At 41.9% G+C, this 25770-nt stretch overlaps 1 protein-coding gene across 6 annotated transcripts in view; it reads left to right on the top strand.

Annotated features, from left to right (window-relative positions):
* tcerg1b (transcription elongation regulator 1b (CA150)) overlaps positions 1–25770 on the top strand; it is a 109237-nt gene that overhangs the window by 21632 nt on the left and 61835 nt on the right. For all 6 annotated transcript variants that reach the window (XM_068043193.1, XM_068043192.1, XM_068043191.1 and 3 more), the window contains exons 3-5: positions 14825–14977; positions 20442–20682; positions 23597–23935. In XM_068043193.1, the coding sequence (XP_067899294.1) occupies positions 14825–14977; positions 20442–20682; positions 23597–23935 (733 nt within the window). The remainder of the gene's footprint in view (positions 1–14824; positions 14978–20441; positions 20683–23596; positions 23936–25770) is intronic.

Below are 25770 nucleotides of genomic sequence, written 5' to 3'. Positions count from 1 at the left end.
TGGCCTGCTGCAGTATTCCAGTGAACATCAATGCAAGCTCCAGGAGCAGTACCTGATTTTTCGATTAGGCACTCTACAGCCTTGTGGACTGAACATTGAGATCAATAACTTCAGAGCATGATTGGCCTTTATTTTTTAAACATGTGCCTGTTTTTCATGTCGACAGAGCTGCTCATTATTCAGCTATTAACACTCTGGACTAATGCTTTGTCTTTCACCACAAGCGCACGAGCATTAACACACTCTTTGCCTTTGTCCCAGGACAGCTTTGTTATTTCATCTGTCCTGCCCTATCACACACCTTCCCTTTTGTTCTCTTCCCCACCAACCGCTCCCCCCACCACCGGTCACCCCTTCATTTGCTTAAAACCTAATTCGTATCTAACCGTTGCCAGTTCTGATGAAAGGTCACAGACCTGAAAAGTTAACTCTACTTCTCTTTCCACAGATGCTGCCTGACTGTATTTCTAGCACTTTCTGTTTTTATGATAGAACAAACACACTTCTTCGATAGTTCAATTCAATCAATTGCACAGCAATCACTAACTGTGATGCAGCGATTTTTCCAGACACCATTTTGGAAGGATAGAATCTGTAATTGTAGTGCTGAATGTTCTCCCCCTGCCACCCCCCTCCCCCACCCTTCAGATGGTTATTGTAGTAAAATTTATACTTATCGCAGGTCTCTTCCTAAGCCCAAGTGACAAAATCAAGTATGCTGAACATTGATTAATGCAGTCTAGCCATGCTTCATATGTGAATGATTGTGACTATTTTTGTAGTGCACCATTTAGAAAACTAGACTACTAGTTGAAGTTCTTCATCACTTTCCCCTGACAAATTGTAAGCCTGTGAATTTTCTTTGATTGTGGCATAAGTTTGTGACTTTAATGAGGAATGGTATAAAGGGCTGTCTGGAAGTACACGGTTTAATGAGAGAGCCAGTTTCAGTTCAGGTTGTAGTATTTTTACATTGCTTGCTTCCTGAGATTCAGAAAGGGGCAGCTGAGTTTGACCAATTTACTGCGTATCTTTTGGAGCGAAGCAGTGGATATCATTTTCTGGATTTCAGAAGTGTGATTGACACTGCCAGTAACATGATTCACAAGATGCATGCAGTTGGAATAGATGGCAAACTCTTTGCCATCTTCGTGACAGGAAGGCAAAGTGTCAGTGGAAACTGGTTGCTCAGAGAGCTCCATGGCATTATGTGTCGCAGCTGCTTTTTAAAAAAAAATATATTTACATAAATGATTGAGGGTTGAATGTTGCCCAAGGTGTCTTAAGTTTGCAGATGATACTAAGTTGAGTACTGTGGTCAATGTGCACTAATCCAAAGCAATCTTGGCAGGCTACATCGAAAAGCAGAGATTGCCATTGGACCTCAACATAGATCAAAATGAAACCCTGAAATTAGGTACAAGAAGCAAGAATGTAACTACACTTAAAATGGTGCTATGCTGGATGTTGCAGAGCAGGATAGCAGAGACCTGGGGTTTCGATTGATAGGTCATTTAAAATTATGGCTCAGTGTTTGCAGGTGGTGAAGAATGTAAATAACATGTTGGGACATAGAGCTATGGGTTGACTTAAATCAAAGGTGATTTTGAAGCTTTTTCCACTCTTTGTGCGACCAACTTCTAGAATAATATGTGGAGTAGCAAAATGCTGTGGATGCTGGAAATCTGAAATAAAAGCAGAAACTGCTGGAAATACTCAGCAAATCTCGCAGCATTTGTGGAGAGAGAAACAGAGTTCAAGTTTCAGGTCTGAGATCTTCCATCAGAACTGGGAAAAGTTGGAAACATTTATGTTTTAGCAAGTGCAACAGGGAGGGTGGGAAAAAGAACAGAAGGGAATGACTGTTATCGGGTGGAGGGCAAGGGAGATTAAAGATGAGGATACGAATTAGGAGCAGGAGTCGGCCAAATGGCAAAAGGTTTCGTAGTGCAAGGCCAAAGGGAGCGGTAATGGGGCAAGTAAAGAAACAAAAGATGTGTCTCGGGGAGTTGTGAATGGCAGGATCCTAAATAGCTACCATTGGAAAGCAAAGAATTGAGGGAAGGAAGAGAGAAAAAGCAGTGAAGGAAAAGCAAGAAAAAAAGGGGACAGAGGTTACAGTCCACATTCGTTGACCTCCATGTTGAACTGAAAAGGCTGTAAAGAACCCAGTCGAAAGATGCGGTGCAGTTCCTCGAGCTTGCATTGAGCTTCAAAGGAACACTGCAGGAGGCCAAGGACAGAAAGGTCAGAGTGGGCGCAAGGTGGAGAATTAAAATGACAGGCGACTGGAAGGTCGGGCTCACACTTGTGGACTGAACCGATGCGTTCCGGAAAGCAGTCACGCGGCCAGCGTTGGGACTCTCTAATGTAGAGGAGACCACTTTGTGAGCAGTGAACACTGTATATTAAATTGAAAGAAGTACAAGTAATTAACTGTTTTACTTGGAGTTTTTGTGGCCTTGGATGATGAGAAGGGAGGAGATGAGAGTGCAGTGTTGCATCTTCTCCATTTGCATGGAAAGTACCGTAGGAAAGCGAGAGGATTTTGGGGTGATAGAGGAGTGGCCCAGTGTATCGCAGAGGGAATGGTCTCTTCGGAATGCTGAAAGGGGAGGGGAGAGGAAGATATGTTTGGTGGTGTCACACTGGAGGTGGCGGAAATGGTGGAGGATGATCCTTTGGATACAGAGGCTGGTGGGGTCGGAGGTGAGGACAACGGGAACCTAATCGTGGTTCTGGAAGGGATGGGAAGAAGTGAGAGCAAAAGTGCAGGAAATGGGATGGACATAGTCGAGGGCCCCATCAACCAAGGTGGGGAGGGAATCCTTGGTTGAGGTAAAAGGAAGACCTATTGGAATTACTCGTATGGAAGGTTGCATCGTCTGAACAGATGCGGCAAAGACTGAGAAACTGGGAGAGTAGAACAGTCCTTGGAGGAAGCGAAGTGTGTGGAATTATAGCCATGGTAGCTGTGAAAGTCAGTGGGCTTATCTTGAATATTGGTGCAAGAAGACTGCGTGCTTTTGTTCTCTATTACAGTGCTTTGTGTCTCATTCTTCACTTTAGAGAGCTGAGTTGTAAGGAAAGCTGATCTATTTTGAGGAACATGATAGGTAGGAGGGACTTGAGAGTATTTTTAAGTTTTTGTGGTTTTGGAGAAATTGGATCCAGAGAAATTCTTCGCTCAGGTACTGGATTTCAGTTAATGGTGTCAAACGAATACAGGAAATTTGGCAGTGATTTTTCAGTAAGTTTATAGAATTGTATAGCTTACCAGTTGGGGTGGTGGAACAGAAAACCATGGCAAGTTTTAAACGAAGAACTGGTTGAATTAGTAATAAATTGGATTCAAGACTGTTGAGCGAAAATTCTATGGAATTGGATCTCGTAATCCATTTCATATCTGAATTCTCAAATAATAGCCTGGTTGTGCCTTTATATTTAGTCAGTTTTGAGTTCCTTTCTTATTAAAATAGTATCTTGCTCCCTTTATTGTTAACTTGTTCATTGAATAGTGCAGTCGATAATTTGGGTCCATTGGTTATGAAGGAAATTGTCCATGATTCAGTTCAGCATCATTAGAGCAGTATGCTATGAGCAGGGTGCCATTGAGTTTGGTACTAAAGCTGAACATGAGAACTTGTGGTCAGGATTTTAGATAGCCAACAGTTATCTCAAATGGGGGTTTCTAAATGCCATGGGCAAGGACCATGATTTTCCCTTCTAATGCCTGTCTTGCCCTTCTTGACAGAATCATAGAATGGTTAGAGCAGAGGAGGCAGCCATTTAGCCCTTCATGTCCGTGCTAGCTCTCTGCAAGAGCAACTCAGCTAGTCCCACTCTCCTGCCCCCACCCTTTCCCCATAGCCCTGCAAATTTTTTTTCTCCAGGTGCTTATCCAGTTCCCTTTTGAAAGCAGTGATTAAATATGCCTCCACAGCACTCTCCGGTAGAGAGATCCTAACCACTCAGTGCGTAAAAAAAAAAGTTTTTTTTTCTCTAGTTGCAGTTGGTTCTTTTGCCAATCACCTTAAATTGCTGTCGGCTGGTCTCGTTCCTTCCGCCAATAGGAACGGTTTCTCATATCTGCTCATGCAGGACTCCTCATGATTTCAAACACCTCTATCAAATCTCCTCTCAACCTTCGCTTCCCTTGGAGAACAACCCCAGCTTCGCCAATCTATCCTCGTAACTGATGTTCCTCATCCCTGGAACCATTCTCGTAAATCTTTCCTGCACCCTCTCTAAAGCCTTCATATCCTTCCTAAAGTGTGGTGTCCAGAATTGGACACACTATTCCAGTTGAGGCTGAACCAGTTTTTTTTTTTTTAAAGGTTCCTCAGAAATTCCTTGCTTTTGTAGTCCATGCGTCTATTTATGAAGCCCAGGATCCTGTATACCTTTTAAACTACTTTCTCAACTTGCCCTGCCACTTTCTATGATTTGTGTATATGTACCTCAGGTCTCCCTTTAGAATTGCATCCTTTATTTGATATTGACTCTGCTCATTCTTCCTACCAAAATGCATTCCTTCACACTTCTCAGCATTAAAATTCATCTGCCATATGTCTGTCCATTCTACCAGCTTACCTCTGCCTCTTGAAGTCCATCACTATCCTCGTCACAGTTCTCGTCACATAATACTCCCAAGTTTTGTCATCTGCAAATTTTGAAGTTGTGCCTTATACACCCACCCAAGTCTAGGTCAAGAAAAGCAGTGTTCCCCCCCGGGGAACCCCACTGTATTCCTTCCTTCAGTCTGAAAACAAAAGTTAACCATCACTCTGTTACCTGTCTGTCATTCAATTTTATGTCCGTACTGCCACTGTACATTTATACCATGGGCTTCAACTATGGACAGGGCACAGGAAAATTAGCATTATTATAGACAAAGGACAAGGATAGAAAGGAGTAAAAGTTCTAAATTGGGGGAAGGCAAATTTTACGAAGTTGAGAGGCAATCTGATGAAAGTGGACTGGATACAGCTACTTGAAGGAAAATCAGTGGCAAACCAGTGGGAGGCATTCAAAAGCAAGATTCGATGGGCACCATGTAGACATGTCCCCACAAGGAAAAAGGGTGGTACTGCCAAATCTAGAGCCTGCTGGTTATCTGGAAGCATACAGGGTAAGATAAAGCAGAAAAAGAAAGCTTATGACAGTCACACAAAAACTTTAGAAAGCCTGGAGGAGTATAGAAAGTGCAGTATTGAAATAAAAAAGGTGATTAGGAAAGCAAAGAGAAGACATGAAAAAATATTGGCAGGTAAAATCAAGGAAAACCCAAAGGTGTGTTATCAGTATATTAAAAGCAAGAGGATAACTAAGGAATGGGTAGGGCCTATCAGATACGTACAAGCTAACTTGTGTGTGGATGCAGTAGATGTGGGCAGGGTACTTTGAGTACTTTGTCTCTGCTCACAAAGAAGAGGGATGATGCAGACTTTGTAGTTAAGAAGGAGTGTGAAATATGAAATACGATAAGCATAATGAGAGGAAGTCCTAGAGGGTCTGACCTCCTTGAAAGTGAATAAATCACCAGGGCCGGATGGATTGTATCCCAGGCTGTTAAAGGAAACCAGGGAGGAAATAGCGGTTGCTTTGAGGATCATCTTCCAATGCTGACTTGATACAGGTGAGGTACCAGAGGTTTAGAGGTCTGCAAACGTTGTACCATTGTTTAAAAAGGATGCGAGGGATAGACCAAATAATTATAGGCCGGTCAGTCTGACGTCGGTGGTGGGCAAATTATTAGAATCAATTCTGAGTGACAGGAAAAACTGGCACTTAGGCATGGATTAATCAGGGATAGTCAGCATGGGTTTGTTAAGGGAAGGTCATGTCTTACTAACTTAATTGAATCTTTTGAGGAAATAACAAGGAGGATTGATGCGGGTAGTACAGTGGATGTTGTCCATGGATTGTGGTAAGGCATTTGACAAGCTCCCGCATGGTAGACTGGTCAGAAAAGTACAAGCCTATGGGGTACAGGGGAATGTGGTGAGTTGGATTCAAAATTGGCTCAGTGACAGGAAACAAAGGGTAATGGTCGTGTGTTTTTACGAATGGAAAGTGGTTTCCAGTGACATTCCACAGGGCTCAGTGTTGGGGACCTTGCTGTTTGTGGTATATATTAATGATTTGGAATTAAATGTGGGAGGCATGATTGGGAAATTTGCTGATGGCACAAAAATTGGCTGTGCACTTGATAGTGAAAAGGATAGCTGTAGATTTCAGAATGATATCATTGGTTTGGTTGAGTGGGCGGAAAAGTGGCAAATGAAATTCAATCCGGGAAATGTGAGGGAATGCATTTGGGGAGATGAAACAAAACAAGGGAATGCACAATCAACAGGAGAATATTGAGAGGAGTAGAGGAAGTGAGACCTTGGAATGCATGTCCGCAGGTCCATGAAGGTGGCATGACAGGTAGATGGAGTCGTGGAGAAGGCATATGGAATGCTTTCCTTTATTGGCTGAAGTATGGAATACAAAAGCAGGGCTGTCATACTGGAACTGTAAAATACTGGTTAGGCCACAGCTGGAGCATTGTGTTCAGTTCTGCTCACCACGTTACAGAGAGGATATAATAGCTCTGTAGAGAGTACAGAGGAGATTTACAAGAATGTTGCCAAGGCTTGAACGTTGCAGTTATGAGGAATGATTGGATAGGCTAGGGTTGTTTCCTTAGAACAGAGGAGGCTGAGGGGTGCGTTAATTGAGGTGTACAAAATTATGAGGGGCCTAGATAGAGTAGACAGGAAGGAGCTGTTTCCCCTAGCGGAAAGGTCAATTACTAGGGGCACAGATTTAAGGTAATTGGCAGAAGGATCAGAGGGGACATGAGGAAAAGCTTTTTCACCCAGAGGGTGGTGGGTATCTGGAAAACACTGCCCGATCGGTGGCAGAGGCAAAAACCCTCAACTCGTTTAAAAGGTACCTGGACATGCACCTAAAGTGCTGTAACCTGCAAGGCTACGGACCAGGTGCTGGAAGGTGGGATTAGATTGGGCGGCTAGATTTTTCAGCCAACGCAGACATCATGAGCTGAATGTCCCCTTTCTGTGCTGTACCTTTTCTGTGGTTTGACAGAGGTTCGACCCTAAATTGGTGATCTGTTTCTTGATTGTGGTTTCAAACCTTTTTTTTTGGAGCTTGCCGTATTTCATTACTACTGTTCGTGCCGCACTTAAATTTTCTTCCTCCTGAGCTGAACATGTGCAGGTCGGCCCACGTTTTCTTCTTCTTGCATCTTCATTGTTGAAATCAGGACTCATTGTGCCATCTCCTATTGCTAGCTTAATTTTGTCCCAGGACCTCAACACAGTGGAACTCCTTCCCTTTCTTTGTACCTACAATTTTCAGGATTTTGAACCTGAAGCTTTGTGTCATGTCATATTTAATCATGAAAACCTGATATGCCTTTCTTTTCTGCTCTTTCCAACTGTGGTCTGCTGCACATTTGAAGTATGAATACACATGTCCTGTTAACAGAATTAGTATGTAATAGTATGGAAAATTTTTATTTAGCTATATTTGTCAGTGGCCTCGCATCTTAACAGCTGCTTAGTTCCAATGCTATCTACAGATATTTAATTTGTTTTTAGGTTAGATTAGGCAAAGTACAGTAGATGCTGAAGCTCTGATTTCTGCTGCCAACAACTTCACTGAATATCCGGAAATCCCATATTGAACCTTTAACTCCTTCTACTAACATTATAAATGACTGAAATGTTACCACTGCAGCCCATCACAGCATATTCTATTGTAATTCTTCTACACCTGTATTGTTTTGTCAGTCAAAAACTAGAGCTCAGTATGCCTGTGATGGCACACTGAAGAACTGGCTTTCACTGTAAACTTGGTCCACATTAGTCATCTAAAGCACTTATTGACAGTTCAGATCATTGTTTTTCCAGGTTTACAGCATTTAAAAGCTTCATCTGTTTTAATGTGCCTGCATTAATATTGCAGTTGACAGCCAGCGACACATTTGAAATAATTGTAATGTGAGCAGATGGCCTAAGAGCTATGTTGGCGGCATGTCTCGTTTGCACCTCTTAAATACTTCAATTAACCATTAGAAAAAGCCTCATTGAGTTGCCAATTAAGATTTTTCTTGATAAAATTTTAACATCTGTGCAAGTTGCTACATAATGGCAATCCACTTTTGCATGTTGTGAATTATATCCATGGACTGTCATTTGTGGGCTTAGCTGCTCAAAAACGGTTTTGATGCTCCTCCACAGAGCCAACAGCTAAAGGTATTGCCTGGTGTAAAATTTGCAGGATATTCCAGGCCTCTGCTGCATCAGATAACCTCAACCAGGACGACAGTAGACATTAAAGCCCTGGAGTACAGAGAGGGGAGGTGGGTGGAAAATGAACCAAGGTTGGCACTCCTGTTTGTCGTTAAGTTGTTTTCCCTTACACTAAAGAGTGTTTTTTAGGTGAGGACTAGATCAGACCCAGCTGTGCTATCTCCCCACTGTCGAACAGCCTGCTGACAATGACTGTCTAGCCTCAGTGCAGAATAACGACATGGGGAAGGTGCCAAATGACATGCCAGTATTGATGGAGCTAGTTCCTAGCATCAGTGTCTTCAGTGGAGAAGGAGAGCATTGAAAAGAAAATGAGCATGTTTAATGTTTAATCACAGTGGTGGCATCAGCCCCATGTGAGGGGAATATAATGCACTCTGTCACTTCTTATTTGTACTGCAAAACTGTAACAGTTATATTTCTCATGTTGTGACTGCCTCATACTTGCTCTCATTCTTTCCAGTTTCCGTCATGCTTTTTTTGTCCCGCCCCATGTCTCAACATTCTTCTGTTCCATGTGGCAGAAAATCAGAAAATTTTCACCCACTCAATGCTGTCAGGGCAGTAGGATGTGTCAAAAAAACTCAACCTCTTAATGAGAGAGAGTTACAGTGTTTCTCATTGTGAAGGTGCTGTATTATATCTGACTAAAATATTTTGCCCCAAGTGGCGTTGGGTTTCCTTTTTATTTGGCTATAAAGATCATCGGCAAGAAATAGTTACTTTTTTGGTATTTAGCTGCTTAGTGTGCGTTGCCAAATCTGTAGATGCAAACATTTGGGTGAGGGAGGCTCGAATTTTGAAATGGTGGGCGAGGAGCAATAGAACACTCTGAATGTGAACAAAACCTGAGCAACGTTGTCACGGCCTGTATAGTGTGTTGCTGTCGTTACACCATAGCAAAAGTGTACAACTAAAGCCAGTGGAACATACATGATTCGGGAGTCCAGGCGACTCGATTCTGCATATGCTTTTATTCCTTTCTCACTGGTTTGTTCAATCAAAACCTGTGAGCCTGGAAGTTTGGAGGGGTCTTTTCTTGGTCTTCTTGCCTCATTGGTCGATAAATCCTAAATCGGAACACCCAAATAAGTTTATATAGGCAACTTGGCATTGACTTAACCTTCATACTTGGCTCCTCAGGCACCTAAACTTGCCATGCTGTAATTATATCATCACATACTTTCCCATTCCCTCTGTGAATATATAAAACTAATAGACTTGTTCCTCAGACATAGGTGAATTTGCTGCATTTAGATCTGTTGATCTAACATCGCTTTCAGCACCCCTGACCAAAAATCTGAGTGTACAAATATATCGGATCTGTTTGTACCATTAACGTGTGCTAAGCAACATTCATGGAAAGGCCCTTTATACTGAGGTTCAGCTGTTTCGTGATATGCTAGAGAGCATATTTTTTTGGCTGAATTCTGAAAAGTTTTCCCAAGTCTGATGGACACAAATGATGTAATATGCTTCTTTCCTTTCTGGAAGGTGTGGGGAAGGGTACAATTTCGCGGGTATTGCCTACACCTCATTCAAGTGGCAATTCGTCATATGTTGTGTGTTAGTTATTTGACCAAAGAGGCATTGGTATGAAACTCGATTTTGTCATCACCTGATATGTATGCGCTCTTGCACAAAACTGGATAGGGATCAAGCGTGGTAACTTCATGTTTTTATTTCCTCTACAGCTTAAGAATATTGAGGCCAGTTCTAATCATCATTGTTGTCCCAGCTGAGATAGTTAAAATAGCACAGACCAGGAATCGGTGCTGAACCTTTAAACCTGTATGGCGCAATGTCACACGTTAGTGGAATTTCCAACCAGGATATGGGAATGCTGATCTTCAGTTGGGCTTCATTTTTTTGCTTTCCATTTACTTAGAGAGCTTCAAATGCAGAGGAATTTAAGGGCTTGTTGAAAACAGAGAGCATCGAGTTGTTTAAAAGCGACTGTTTTTCCCCCTGCACTGTCATTCAAACTCCCAATCATGTATTTTTATATACAATCATTGTTTGAGTTTTCCTACTGAAGGTCCAACAGGACTGAATGTTTTGATGGTAACTGTTCCTTCCTTTTTTGGAAAACATCTGCACCAGGATTTTGGGCCACTTCCACAATCTATGCTGTCCTTTCCTCCTCTTGCAAAAATGCTCTGCGATGCTGTTACCTGAAGAGGGCCATCAAATGTATTGTTTTGAAGCACGTCGATCAGTATCTGTATTCTGGTAGGATGTTGATTACTAGCATCATCTGTTAAGTGCTGTCCATTGTTGGACACGTTGCACGCAGGGTGGACAGAGCTCTCAAGAATTTCAGAAAAGCATAATTGGGTTGATCTCTTGGCGTTCTGTGAGGTCAGCGGTTTAGAGTCTGAAGTTCTATCAATAGACGATAAATACCTGGTAGTTCAAGGTTCTAGGGTGAACAGATATTGAGTGTTAATTAGTTGATTGTATTCAAATGTGTCAAGATAAAGAAGAGCTAGCCAGCAATGGCTGTGTGTTGGGAGTGCCGAAGTAAGCTCTGTGACCAGCAATAAACAGTCTGTACCTCAGCTTCCTGGTCTCAGTGTCTTCGCAAACAGCCTTGGAAGTTCTATAACAGGTGGTGGGGTTCGTATGTAACTGCCTCATATGACATCTGAAATTCTGCAAGTTGGAATGATGTCTATGCAGCTGGTTTGTGGTGTGATTAGTGAGATCTTTTAAAAACAACCGACAGTTTTTCCTGTCAAGCTACTAACATAACGTCAAGAAACACCACCACAATGATATTAACTGGCCATTTGTCTCACCACTGTACTTGGAACATTTCCAAGTGCTGGATGGTTGTTGGGTTCAACCATATCAGAGGAGTAACTATACTTGAAAAAAATTCATTGTCAAGTATTATGGATGTCCTAGGAGAGATCTTTCTTTGGCCTCCTTATCTCGAGAGACAATGGATAGGCGCCTGGAGGTGGTCAGATGATAGGAGAGATGATACAGTGCTAAATACATAGAAATCTCAGTAATTTTTGCAACATTTGAATTCAGACACCCTTCAGTAGGTACTTTCTAGTGTATATCACCAGAACTTGCTGGTGTATCTGTTTCTCTGTGATGAAAGTGGTTTTTGGAGCCGTTTCGAGTATATACATTCCATAGCATTGTTAATAGCACTTGCGTTTTCAGCTGTATTATTTTATTATAAAAGACAGTGATAGTTAACTTTTGGTGTATTTGGGTTTTTCCCCATAAAAGGAACACTTTGAGAATTGTCCAAATTCATGGAACTTATGCAATAAAGCTGATAAATTCTGGAGTTCCCAGATGTCCTTATGGTGGTGAACCAGTGCACCACAGGAGTGTTGTGGAGTACACTGCTTCTGCCTAAAGTATAACTTCTAAATTTTCTAATATCCTCTGTTCAGATATTCTGCCATCATTGTCTCCATTCAAATTGACTTGCGAAGAAACGTCCCAAGCCGCTTCACTGGCATTACCGAGTCATTTAAGGAGATATTTGGAAGGGTGACCAAAAGCTTGGTCAAACAGGTAGATTTTATGGAGTGTCTTAAAGGCAGAGAGAAATTTAGAGGTTTTGGGAGGAAATTCTAAAGCTCAGAGCCGAATCAGCTGAAGGCACGACCGCCAGTGATGGAGCATTGAAACTTGAGTTTGCAAAATGTCAGTATTTGAGGAGCACGGATATCTCAGAGGGTTGTAGGCACCTTTCTGACAAGATAATCATAGGTATTGGGTCATGGAACAAGGTCACTTCCTGGTGTGAGTTGAAAACTCATCCCTGCTATCAATTTACTTTCTATTAACCTGGGCAGTATGCAAATTTACTTCAGACTTTCTCCCACCCACTTGTCTGAAATTCTGAATGTAGTTTTGCAGATATTTTTTATACTCTGCTATCTTCTTGTTTAATTTGGCTATGCCATAATCATGGTTTTGAGGGACGCTTTGAGAACATCACAGCCTAACTCAATCCTTTCCTCACCATATGTTTAAACGCATGCACACCTTTCAGGAGTTGTTGATTATGTTCAGGAATGAGACCCATGCTGATTTTTTCCTTCTCCCTCCCCTCACATCAAGTTTAATGTTGCTGTGGGCATGTGAAAGAATAAGTACTATCTGCAGTTTTATATTTGCTCATTTCAATGGTATAGTACATATGGGGTTAAAATCAAATTTAATTAAGAAATTGCCGAGCCTGGCAAAATGTCTGTTGGTACCTGACACTGTGCATTGGTATCATTCAGGAAGGCCTTGATAAGCTAGCCTGTATTACTATGATTGTTCTTGTGTTTTGCAGTTTGTCCAAAGTGTTTGAAAGTAGTTTATTTGTTCCCAAAAGTAACCAAGCCATTCAATACATGCACTAAGGTCCATTGCATCTTTTTAAAGTATATTTTTGGTCAGCAACTCGGTGACTTGGAGGTGCATATATTTTGTTTGCTTTGTTCCAGTTAAACTTAAAAGGATTTTGAAAGTATGTGTGTCATTTCAAGGTAGTTTTATCAATCTTTCTACCAGAAGGGATGGTAGTACACCTTTTTGTCAAGCTGTGGGTCAGGATCTTGTTTTGGGTGCGTTTACATAAGTTATTGTGTAGGAAATGAGATTGATGCTTGCCTTCCATTAAAGGCCTGCTACCCGACGGGACCCAACGACGTGTCGGGTTTGGGTTGGGTCGCTCTTCCGGGTTCGGCTTTCGGGCTCAGGTCGGGCTGGGTCCGGGTTGGAGACACACTACTACATTTTGCTGTGCTGGGAGGAAAAGGGAAGTTGAGTAAGGAAGCGTCAAAATTTGAGGAGCCTACCTGAGCTGGCAGTCCAGGAAACGTGCATCCGGACCTCATGGACTCTGAGTCTGCGCAGTGAGAGAGTGAGCATCTCTATGACGTCATCGCACTCATGCTGCAGCTTCCTTCCATTCCATCCATCCATCCGAAAGTGTTAGGTATAGTGAGTGCACTATGGATGTAAAACGGAAGCTGTCAACTGGAGAAAGTGAACATTCGGTGGTCGGGTTGGGCGCTGGAAAAAATGGAAGGACTAGGGCCGGGTCGGACTCTGGTCCTATGTGATTTTTTATTTTTTATTTAGAGATACAGCACTGAAACAGGCCCTTCGGCCCACCGAGTCTGTGCCGACCAAGAACCACCCATTTATACTAACCCTACAGTAATCCCATATTCCCTATCACCTACCTACACTAGGGGCAATTTACAACGGCCAATTTACCGATCACCTGCAAGTCTTTGGATGTGGGAGGAAACCGGAGCACCCGGCGAAGCCCACGCAGACACAGGGAGAACTTGCAAACTCCGCACAGGCAGTACCCAGAATCGAACCCGGGTCCCTGGAGCTGTGATGCTGCGGTGCAAACCACTGTGCCGCCCATTAACAGATTCTGTCTGTTTCGGGTCGGGTTTTTTTTTCCAGACCCGAGGAGGCCTTTACCTTCCATACCCTGAGAAGGAATGGTTAAATTTGCTTATCTTACTGTTTATCCGTCTTTGCTTCTGTTGCTTATCTAATACGAATATAAATCTCTGATGGCTCTTAGCCTAAGTCTCAGTCTATTGGTGTTTATTCTCCCACATTCCAAAATCACATGAGGGCATCTGATATATCCAGTTACCCGATTACAGTGACTAAGGTTTCAGGTTGATCCATGGGTTCCATATAGCTACCTAGACATTCAGAAAATAAAGGCACACTCTGGTTTGTAGGAAATGAGGGTTTGCTGAGGGGTGACACATTTTGACACTGACTCCAATATCTGAGGAACAAGTCCAAGAGTTTTGCAGGATACTTTATGCTTTTTGGTTAGATCGTGCATGCGCCTGTAATAAATGCTTGACACCAAGAGCCATCTGTCAGATGGCTGCTAGTTTTCATCACAAGCTGTCCTGAAATATTAAATTTAGATTTCACCAATAGAAATTGGGTTGTTCTCCCTTGACTGGGGTTGTTCTCCCTGGAGCAGAAGAGATTGAGAGGAGACTTGATGTGGGTGTACAAGATTATGACAGGCTTGGATAAGTTTGCAATGAAAAACTGTTGCCATTTACTGTTGGTACAAGAACTAGGGGACACAGATTGAAGGTTTTGGGCAAGAGATGCAGGGGGAATGCGAGGAAGAACTTTTTTACGCCCATGAGCGTGGTGGAAGTGGAGACTGTCAATGATTTCAAAAGGCAATTGGGTAGGCACTTGAAGGAAATAAACTTGGAGGGCTAAGGGGATCGAGCGGGGGAGTGGGACTGACTGGATTGCTCCACGGAGAGCCGGCATGGACTTGATGGGCTGAATTGCCTATTTTTATGTCATAAATGACTGAGATAATGCAAAGAAGGCTGCACTGTATTTTCATTATGAATAGGTGGAGTGTATCTTCATTACGGTATTGTAGTTTCGAGATTTCTGCATTATTTGTTTTGCTCAGAATTTGCTGGCTAGATTCCACTTATACTTTACCATTTCTTTTCCAGAGACCACCTTTCATGCCCCCTCCTATGACCAGTATGCCCCCACCACCAGGAATGATGTTTCCGCCAGGGATGCCCCCAGTTTCTGCTCCAACGGCACCTGGGTTGCCGAACAATGAGGAGATTTGGGTGGAAAACAAAACCCCAGAAGGAAAGGTAAGATGTGGGAGAATGCAGGCGCAACGTATATAACAGGTACAATGATTATTGAATTTGTTCTCTATAAAAGGAACAGAAAATGAGGTTACTTTAATGGTCTGTCCCTTGAACATCTGTTCCCCGAACAAAGGGATGATAGGATAAGATTTCAGTGGTGACACCTGTCTCCTTCACTGCATTTTCTGTGTTGACAGTTGATTTATTTACTAATTTTGCTGAACAGAGAGCTCATCAAATGGTCAAACTACATAATACTTCCACATTCAGAAACTGCCTTGCAAAGATTCCAATTCTGATCTAACAACATCCGTTTGGCCAAAATGAGCTCAAATATTTCAGCTTATGCATTTAATGAGTTGTGTCGGGGTTTACAAATTGTAACCATTGAGTCTTGGCAATCTTAGTCTTGAAGAGCAGGCAACCTGGTTCAGTTTCTAATTGTATTTCTTTCTTGCTGGTTGATGTGTTTGAATTTTGTGGGCCTTGAGGTTTGTGAAAGGCTGTTCTTCATGTTGGTGATTCTTTGAATGAGTTCTAAACAGAGCTCCAGAATCAGTATGTATTGGAAACCTGAGGTGTATGCAACTGAACTGGAACATGGAATTACACTTCATATGTGGCTCTGAAGACTTAATGACATGCACCTGTCTGGCCCACAAAGTTGAAAAACTTCACAATCTCTGACATAGGTTGCAATAGTCCTGAGGGAAGCTGTGCTGGTCAGAGATGGATTGTAAGAATTCCGTGAACTGGGAAGCAGGGTTCACAAGAACTTAACTTTTCATTGCAAGCTCTTCAACCTGACCCCCCTTCCCCCCCAGCAATGATTATGGTCAGTTATACATTCTCATTTAATAAAATATTGCACTGTAAGAACAGGAAGCATCGGATAAGCCACAGAGGTTTTCAAAATTAAATTTCACATTAAGTGAAAGTAGCTATTGAGTATATTAGTTTGATAGCTGACGGAACTTAAAATACACTCAAATATTAATGTCAGAACTTGTCTACTTTGCAGACACAATTATCTGAGCGATGTTATAAATAATTGAAAATGACTGTTTCAGAAAATTGTTTTGTTCAATGTCGGAAGCTCCCTTATGATTTACGCAACCTTTGTTAACCTGATGGTAGAGAAAGTGCCTTCGGGTTAATTTGCTGAACTTAAGGAGGAATGGGTATTTACTTTCAGTTTTTTTTCATCACTAGCAGATCCCAACTGTTTTGTTGAACTTGGATGAGACACTAGTTCGGCCTCACCTGGAGTATTGCATCCAGTTGTGGGCGCCACGCTTTAGGAAAGACGTCAGGGCATTGGAGAGAGTGCAGATAAGATTCACAAGAATGGTTCCAGGGCTGAGGAACTTCAGTTATGAAGATAGATTGGAGAAGTTAGGACTGTTTCCTTAGAGAAAATAAGGCTGAGGGGTGATTTGATAGAGATATTCAAAATCACGAGGGGTCTGGACAGAGTAGATAGAGCGAAACTGTTCCCACTCGTGAAAGGATCGAGAACGAGAGGGCACAGATTTCAAGTAATTGGTAAGAGAAGCAAAAGTGACATGAGGAAAAACTTCTTCACGCAAAGAGTGGTTAAGGTCTGGAATGCACTGCCTGAGAGTGTGGTGGAGGCAGTTCGATTGAAGCATTCAAAAGGGAATTGGCCTATTATATGAAAAGGAAGAATGTGCAGGGTTACGGGGAGAAGGCGGGGGGAATGGAACTGAGCTCTTTTGGAGAGCTGGTATGGACACGATGGGCCAAATGGCCTCCTTCTGCACTGTAACAAATCTGATTCCTTATAGTGCTGCTGACAATGAAGGTGTAATGAACACTGTGTTGAGGTGTTGAGGGAGAAGTGCTATAGGAATTGACTGACATTTGAAGGAAGTCTGTGTGAAACTGAATTAGGACAGCGTAGGAGAATCAAGTCATATTGGAGTTCTCTAGTGAAGCAGAAATTCACTGATAACTGAGATTCTCTGACTGTTTGAATAATAATCTGAGCTTACTCTGTTTTTAGTCATTCTTTTTTGCTCTTCTGATCACATCCACTGCAGGTTTTAATTGCCAGTTAGCTTTTATGTACTCATGATTGCTCAGTGACTTATTCCCTTCTACTTTTTATGATTAAATGTTGATTTGTAAACTCAGTACTTTTTTACATCTGTCTCTATGTGCATAGAAATAATGTGTGGGAATTATTAGGAAAAAGAAATGCATTGGGTTAGCAAAATTTAAAGTAGATAATGGCTTTGAACATCCAAAGGGTTATTTCTGAATAAATTGTATGATATCATTAATTGGTGATTATACCAGACATGCAGTCACAAAACTGTAGAGAGAGAAACTCAATTCCTCAGGTTTCTGAGGGTGATAACTTTTCAGCTGCAGAGACTGGAACGATCTCTGCAAACCCTCACTGCAGCTACCACAGACCTGGTTAGTTTACTGCTGAACGACACCAACTTTACACTGAAGGCATGGTCACCAGTAGTGAAGTGATGAAAATTGGGGATATACATGGGTCATGCATTGGGGAAGTGCAGAGATCTTGCAGGGCTAAAGGGCGGGATGAGCTTGGAGATCGGGAGGGGTGAGGCTATGGAGGGCTTTGAAAACAAGGATGAGAATTTTACAATTGAAGCCTGGCCGGACCAGGAGCTAGTATAGGTCGGTGAGCATGGTTGATGGGTAGCAAGAGCTTTGGGTGGCAACCTGCTTAGACTTTGCTCATTGCACTCCACCGAGGAAGATAGTCACTGGCTGGAGAGAAAATTTGTCGTCATGGGAGGGTGAGTTAGTGCAAGAAGAAGGAATGAGACAAGGCAGAGGTCCAGTTCCTGAAAATTGGAACCAAAAATTGAACGGGTTATCTCTGTGGCAGACTCGGGTAATCAAAATCTGAGCCACTGTGGTCCACAATACCCTATGGTATCAACTTAATTGATTTTTTTTTTTACCTTTTTTATTTTACGGGGGTATGCAGTGTTAAACTCTAGAAAGCTTGTTAAACAAGGATAATGCTGGAGCCTAACTTTACTCAGTTTCACATTTATTGCACAGAGTAAAAGGATTACAAACATGTAGCTCCTCACTCAAACCCTTCACCAGTCTCCGTCAGTGTCCGCTGAAGAGCCCAATTAACACCCTCCACCTGCATATAATCAAACAATTGATATACGATTAACATGCAATATCAACAATTTTTACTTGAACTTGGAATATTGGGTATCACTGGCCAAACTGCATTTATTGCCAATTCCTCCTGGTCCTGAGAAAAAGGTCTCTTCCTTAAACTGCTGCAATCTTATGCTTATATGATAATAGGCAGGGAATTTCAGGATTTTGACCCAGTGACAATGAAGGAATGACGTCCAACTGATTGAGATGGACAAAAACAGTTAAGCTCCATGGTAGAGGCAACAGGGCTGGGATGTGCTGTTATAGTTAATGATTTCGATGTGAATATAGGAGGTATGATCAGTAAGTTCGCAGATGACAAGAAAATTGTTGGTGCCTTAAATAGTGAGGAGGAAAGCCTTAGATTACAGGGCGCTATAGATAGGCTGAGTAGTGGCAAGTGGAATTTAATCCTGAGAAGTGTGAGGTGATGCATTTTGGGGGGACTAACGAGGAAAAGGAATATACAATGAATGGTAGGACCCTAGAAAGTACAGAGGGTCAGAGGGACCTTGGTGTACTTGTCCATAGTTCACTGAAGGCAGCACAGGTAGATAAGGAGGTTAGGAAGGCATATGGGATACTTGCCTTTATTAGCCGAGGCATAGAATATAAGAGCAGGGAGTTATGATGGAGCTGTATAAAATGCTAGTTAGGCCACAACTGGAGTACTGTGTACAGTTCTGGGCACCACACAATAGGAAGGACGTGTTTTCACTGGAGAGGGTGCAGAGGAGATTCACCAGGATGTTGCCTGGGCTGGAGCATTTCAGCTATGAAGAGAGACTGGATAGGCTAGGGTTGTTTTCCTTGGAGCAGAGAGGGCTGAGGGCGGACATGATTGAGGTATACAAAATTATGAGGGGCATTGATAGGTTAGATAGGAAGCAACTTTTTCCCTTAGCGGAGGTGTAAATAACCAGGGGGCATAGATTTTAAGGTAAGGGGCAGGAGGTTTGGAGGGATTTGATGAAAAATGTTTACACTCAGAGGGTGGTTGGAATCTGGAACGCATTGCCTGAAGAGGTGGTAGAGGCAGGAATCCTCACAAAGTTTATGAAGTATTTAGATGAGCACTTGAAACACCATAGCATACAAGGCTATGGGCCAAGTGCTGGAAAATGGGATTAGAATAGTTAGATGCTTGATGGCTGGCACAGACACTGTGGGCCTAAGGGTCTGTTTCTGTATGGGAGAACTTTATGACTCAGCTTGATGAATTGCTACAATGCATCCTTCAGATAATATACATTGCAGCTACTGTGAGGGGCTAGATTTTGAGTCTAGTGGCAGCGACACCAATCAATCGGACTGATGGTGTCAAATTTCTTCTACCCATCCAGATGGATGGTATGTTTTCCATTGCACTTTTGATTTGCGCCTTGTGATGCTGAGACACTTGACAGGTCAGGAAGTGAGCTTCTTCCTGGATCCATGCTATTGATGTGTCAATTCCAGTCAAGTTGTTGGTCTCTAGTGATCTGACGATTTAGGGAGATTCTGCAGTGTTGGCACTGTTCAATATTAAGGGAAGGTGGTTGGGTGTTTTCTTGTTGAAGAGATGGTCGCTGCTTGACATTCGGGTGCAAATGGTACCTTCCACTTGTCAGCCCAAGCCTGGATGTTATCCAAGTCTTGCTGTAGGCTGGTATTGACTGCTTTATTATGCAGGGAGTTGTGAGTGAGCTGAAGATTGGAATAGTCACATATAGCCCAACTACAGACCTTATGACAAGGAGAAGGTTCTTGATGAAGCAGCCGAAAATGGTTGGACAGAGGGCACTGCCCTGAGGACTTCCTGCATTGAGGTCCTGGGGTTGGATGACAGAACCGTGGCTGTCTCCTGTGTGTCAAGTATGACTGTAGCCACTGGAGGATTTCCCTTAAGTATTTATCGATCTCTGTTTTGTCAGGACATACTAAACACTAAAAGTAGTTTGCTATAAACAAAGCTAAGTGATCCCGCAATCTGTGACCAAAGCAAAACTCTGTATCCCTACCACATCTAGTTAAGAATGGTTGTGAGCAATCAGGCAACTAATGGGAAGAGTTCTAAGAGAATCACCATCCCCAACTAAATCCACATGAATCCCAAGTACTGTCCTTATTCTGATTAGAATTCTGGAGCAGTTACACTAGTATAAGCCCAAACAATGGATTATGCCTCAAGTGTTCATGTGGGAGAAATACTCCTCGAAATTCTTCAGTTTATTTTGTACGTGTTGTGCTCTGCTGCTGCTTTGCATTTTGTACTGAGGAACTCTTCTGTCTTATGTAGATATACTATTATAATGCTCGGACACGAGAGTCTGCTTGGTCAAAGCCAGAGGGCGTAAAAATCATACAACAATCGGAACTGACACCAGTAATGACCTCACAAGTGATCACTACGACGTCAACACCAATCGGTAGCACGACAGCCCCATCAGTCTCAACACCAGCTTCATCTGTTCAGTCCACAGCACCAGCCTCTTCCAGTACACCTACATCAGTTGTAACAGTCTCGGCAACGGGTCCAGGTGAGTAATGCAGCAACATGCAGCATAGAGAAATTCTGACGAATCAGCAAAAGGATCCCAGATGCTGCTAAATTTATCAGTGCTTTTGACTGTTAATTAAGAATGTTTTGTCCAGTAAGTCTACTTTTGGGATCAAATTGGTACATTTACTATGATTCTGTTCTCTAAACTTCCACTTATTATTCTAAAGTGATAATGGATTTTATATTGGGCAAATGTGAATGCTTGATTTAGAAGATTCATCTTGAATATAAGTAAGTATTGGGTTATAGAGAGCTTGCATTGTCACTGCTCGCATGATTAGAGTAGAGGAACAGGGCACAGCTGTTGGTATCCTGACTAATACTTACCTCTCAACCACCATCACTAAAACGGATCATTTAATCATTTGTGGAACCTTGCTGTGCACAAATTGGCTACTGCATTTCCTACATTACAACAGTGACTACAGTTCAGAAGTATTTCATTGATGTAAAGCGCTTCGGGATGACCTGAGGTCGTGAAAGGCACTACATAAATCAATTTTTTTTTCAGTTAAATTTACTTAGCTTTATGCCAGTTTAAAACTTTACAGCCATGGAACGCCCTTTGTTGACGGTATAAATCTTCGCAAGCATACTGTATGGGAAACTGCTGGCTTTGCATATGGAGAGTCAAGAGCAAGTCATTCTTTAGGCAAATCGGGCTTAGAGAGTGGGGTGATAACCGGACTATGGTGTGCAGTTCAGTCATGTTTTGAAGTCACGTAATCTGTCCTTTGTTTCATATTTCCATTTTAAAATCCTGTGTCCACATCTATAATGGAAATTGTCTTTGTAAGCTTGCCGTGATCTGACACTCCCATCAGTGCTGGTACTGGAGCACCTCTACTGTTAAGACAGCATGACAACCTTATACAGGCAATTTTCATCATAAATATGGACATGAGAATTTCTAATGGCAAAAGCTGGCAGGCAGTGCATGCAGACATCAGATTTTTTCATTAGATTACAACTTTATTTCGGCAAGACTGTATTAAATGAGGAAATAGTCAAAATTTAATGCAAAAATGTTGACATGAAGTCTGACAGATGTGCAGCAAGTTGCACACAAGATTTTCATTTCTAAGGAATGAACTAGATCAGGATGTGTTTTAATAAGGCTGCCTAGTTATAATAACGGTTTCCACCTTAAAGCAAGTATATAATGTGGATGCTGTAGCATTTGATAATTAGAAAAAATATTATTAGCGTTAGCAAAAGTCCTTGGTAAAAATTCACACTTTTGGATTTCTTTTATATTACACTTTTATAAATTTAATTAAACAAAAGACTAAGGTAGCATAGTGATGATACTGATCTTGTAATCCAGAGGCCTGGACTAATTGTCTGGCGACATGAGTTCAAGTCCCATGTTGGGTAATTTAGATTCCGTTAATTAAATAAATCTGGAATAAAAAGCTAGTATCAGTAATGGTGAGTATGAAATGCCCAGGTTGTCATAAAAACCCATCTGGCTCGCTATTGTCTTTTAGGGAAGGAAATCTGCAGTCCTTACTCTTTCTGGCTTATATTTAACTCTAGATCCACAGTAATGCAGTTGACTCAGAACTGCCCCCTGGAATAGCCTAGCAAGCTACTAAGATGGCCCACCACCACCTTCCTGAGTGCAATTATGGATGGGCAGTAAATACTGACTTTTCCAGCAACACCTTCATCCCTTGAATGAATAAAAAAAAATATATCTTGATATGTATTTTCATGAATGCAGTTTTGGGTAATATTTGGGATAGTGGGGTAGTACTTTTGTCAGTCTTCCCTAACTGAGCAATAATTTCATAGGTTATCCTATCATCCTGGAGTCATGCTCTGATAGTTCTCTCAAGTATCTGTTCTTCACATTTTAGCCTAGAAAATTACTACTAGCGAGCCATTTGACCATGAATGCATCATGCCTGAGCCTGATTTTTTTCCCACCTAATGTCTACACATGCACTTTTTCTTAGCAGGTATCAAGATGTGAAGGTCAGGAATGGGATGCATGGCTCTTTTTGGAAATCTCATTTCCTTTTCCAGCCAAGTGATATCAAGACCAATTGTAGAAACCCATCAATGACACTCACAGGGAATAACTAACTCAGCTGATATAATAGATCAAGCCTGAATCCATCCTGATCTTTATAACTTGATGTGACTCACTAGGAGAGTTTTGTTATTTAACCATCTAAATACTTGACTTTAGAAAACATTAACACTTTTGGTACTGTACCCTGACCCCACCACCCCACCCCCCGCCATGCCCGGCAGTGGTTTTCCTAGTGTAAATTGTGCAATATGTTTCTGGAGGTGTATGGAAATTTAAGAATCTGGTTTCTGTAGTTTTTTTAGGCTTTTAGTTTTCAAGAGTTTATACTTCGTTGTTGATTTTTCACCGATTATTGGTCAGTCCTACAAATGGACTTGTGAAATTATCAAGTGGGCAATTAATAACAACTAATAAGCCAGTGGGTTGAATGGCTTCGTATTTTTAAACTCCTTTTTATGTTAATGGTCTTGCATGTTCACAGCAATGCACAAGTGCTAAGGTTTTAGTTTTAATTGCATGACTAAAGGACAGTGACTCACTGGAGGGAGGATAGATATATCTTCATTGCAACCTATTTTAGTTTTTATAACCAACACTCACCCTCTCAAAAAAAAAAGTGCTATTCCCGAAGGCTTGGTGTGATATTACAAAACATTGAAAATCACCAATGCACCAGTGATGGGATAGCAGCAATAGAATCTGTAGCGATGACTACTGACTTGGCTTGCCTGTAGATGTAAAAAATAATGTGCAAAGTATATATCTGTGTAAGCGTAAGTGAAGGCTTTCATAGCCTGTTTAGTCTGATATTTTTCCAACAGCTGCTTTTGTTTCATTTGAAATGGTACAGATCATATGCGATTAAGCACACCAACTTACTCAGCTTTAAAAGGGTTCGGAAAAAGTATGAGGAGCGTGTCAAGTGACGGTGCCAGCTTTACTTTTCCACTGGTATCTGCAGCTCCTGATCAGCCTCCACCTGCTGTCTCAGTGGCTACCCCAACGCCTGTCTCTGTAGCCGTGACTACCAGCGCGACACAACAGCCGGTACCACAGTCTTTACCGCAGTCTATGCCGCCACCTGTACCACAGCCCGTGCCGCAGCCAGCCGCAGCAATCCCAGCCTTTCCACCAGTGATGGTGCCACCATTCCGTGTGCCATTGCCCGGCATGCCAATTCCATTGCCAGGTAAGATACCACTTCTCTAACCATAATGTTTCTCATGTCCATTTGTTTATTTCCCTTTGTGGCCATCTTTTTTTTTGCTCCCTGAAACTTGGATTGTGTGGGTTGTAATTTCTGTCTACATTTGAACATTCAGCCAATACAGTTCACAAAAGAATTTCCCTTTTGCACTTAAAATATTTTTGGGTCTAGCAGTCATGTATATTTAAAAGCATGTACATATATGAAGAATGTTTGTACATATGCCTTTCCTGATTGAAGTTAGTGGTTCTGGTTGTACAACTAATAAAAGCACTTTACATTGATAAAGCAAGAGGAGCTCCATCCCTCCAGAGCCAGAAATCCAAAGTTTCCTAGATCCTGACGATAGAGGTTAGGACGTAGAAAATTCACACCTGTCCTGATTTTCTGCCCAGTGGAGACCAGGAACCTACTGATGTGCTAAAAATAGGGAGCGTGGTGCTTGGTTGTCAAGGTTCTCTCAAGGCTGCTGTCCAATATCAACTTAAAAATGTCTTTGTATCGAGGTGAGCCAATACATTCTCATTGGCACTCATTGACTGAGTTGTGAGAACATTGTGGCTGAAATTATTTGTTTTCCCCTTTTTCTGCTATTCTCGGGTGTGATCGTAGTAATGCCACTATGACGACCATAGCTACAGTGGGTACTTCTTTTTAATGCAGTGGCTAAAAGCGCATTTGACAACACAAAACAACTTTTCTTTCAAATATTCACACTTGATTATATGACGTTCTTGTAGAAAAAATAATGAGCAAGCCCAAAGAAAATCCAATGTGTTTAGTGATTTACTTCCCATCAGGGCGTTTTCAAAATGTCCTGTTGATTCTCGACAGAGACACTTTGTACATAATGGTCAGTGCTTGAATGTATTCTCAGAGCTTACAGCAAGCCTGGTAAAGTTTAAAAAAAAAAGTTAAGGCAGGGAAATCTTCACTTACCCATTCTATAAGGAAAAGTAACAATCACTTCTATTTTATTTGAATTTTGATTAGAAATTATCAGCCTAAACATGTTTGAGTCGGGCTTCTTTTGTTGATAGTTCGTTGCTATTGCATTCTTTCTGAGCCACTCATTGATGACTACAGGTGAGAACCCATGAATTCAGACTGACTTAAGGTCACTTTGGCAAAGTAGAACCCTGGAAACTATGCAAGGGTTCCCCCACACCCCCCCCCCCCCCCCCCCCACCCCCCACCACCCCCGTCTTGGTAATGCGATTTCCCTAAATTCTCCAACTCTGCAGTATTGATGGGGGTTTTCTATTCGTAAAATTGCCAAAGTGACCCAGTGTTTAGAAAGATTCCAGGATCTCATTGTGAACAGTTTCTGCAAAATGGTGAATTTTTAAATGATACTGAGTCTGTTATTTTTCTATATAGAATGGGAAAGTACCTTGAAAAACAATAACGCGCCAGACTTTCCTTTCCCTCTGCACAGTGATCCAAGCACTTGTACAAGTGGAGTGCAGAGTGATGAACAGTATAATATCCCATTCATTGAACTGGTCATCCGATTTCACTTGGGGGCGGTGTTGGAGTTTTTCTTTCGGATATGAAATAGGTTGTTTCTCTGTCGTGTATTTTCTTTTTTTAAAGCCTCCTGCTTATGTCTGAAACCTTAGGAATCATGAAACGTCATTCATCTGTCAATGGTTGGTCCCTGGAATCGAGTTATAAAACTTGACCACGAGAACATGGTGTGTTTTACTTAGGTGGTGTTAGGAGGCAGCTGTTCAGCATTTGGAGTGTTGCCATCTTTGGTTTTGCAGTTGGAAAATTATATTAGCTTCAATGATGCATTGGATTTATCAACTGAG

This window comes from Heterodontus francisci, chromosome 12, assembly GCF_036365525.1.
Source record: "Heterodontus francisci isolate sHetFra1 chromosome 12, sHetFra1.hap1, whole genome shotgun sequence".
Classification (NCBI taxonomy): domain Eukaryota; kingdom Metazoa; phylum Chordata; class Chondrichthyes; order Heterodontiformes; family Heterodontidae; genus Heterodontus; species Heterodontus francisci.
Note: the sequence above shows the minus strand (reverse complement) of the source record. Positions and strands in the feature narration are given on the sequence as shown.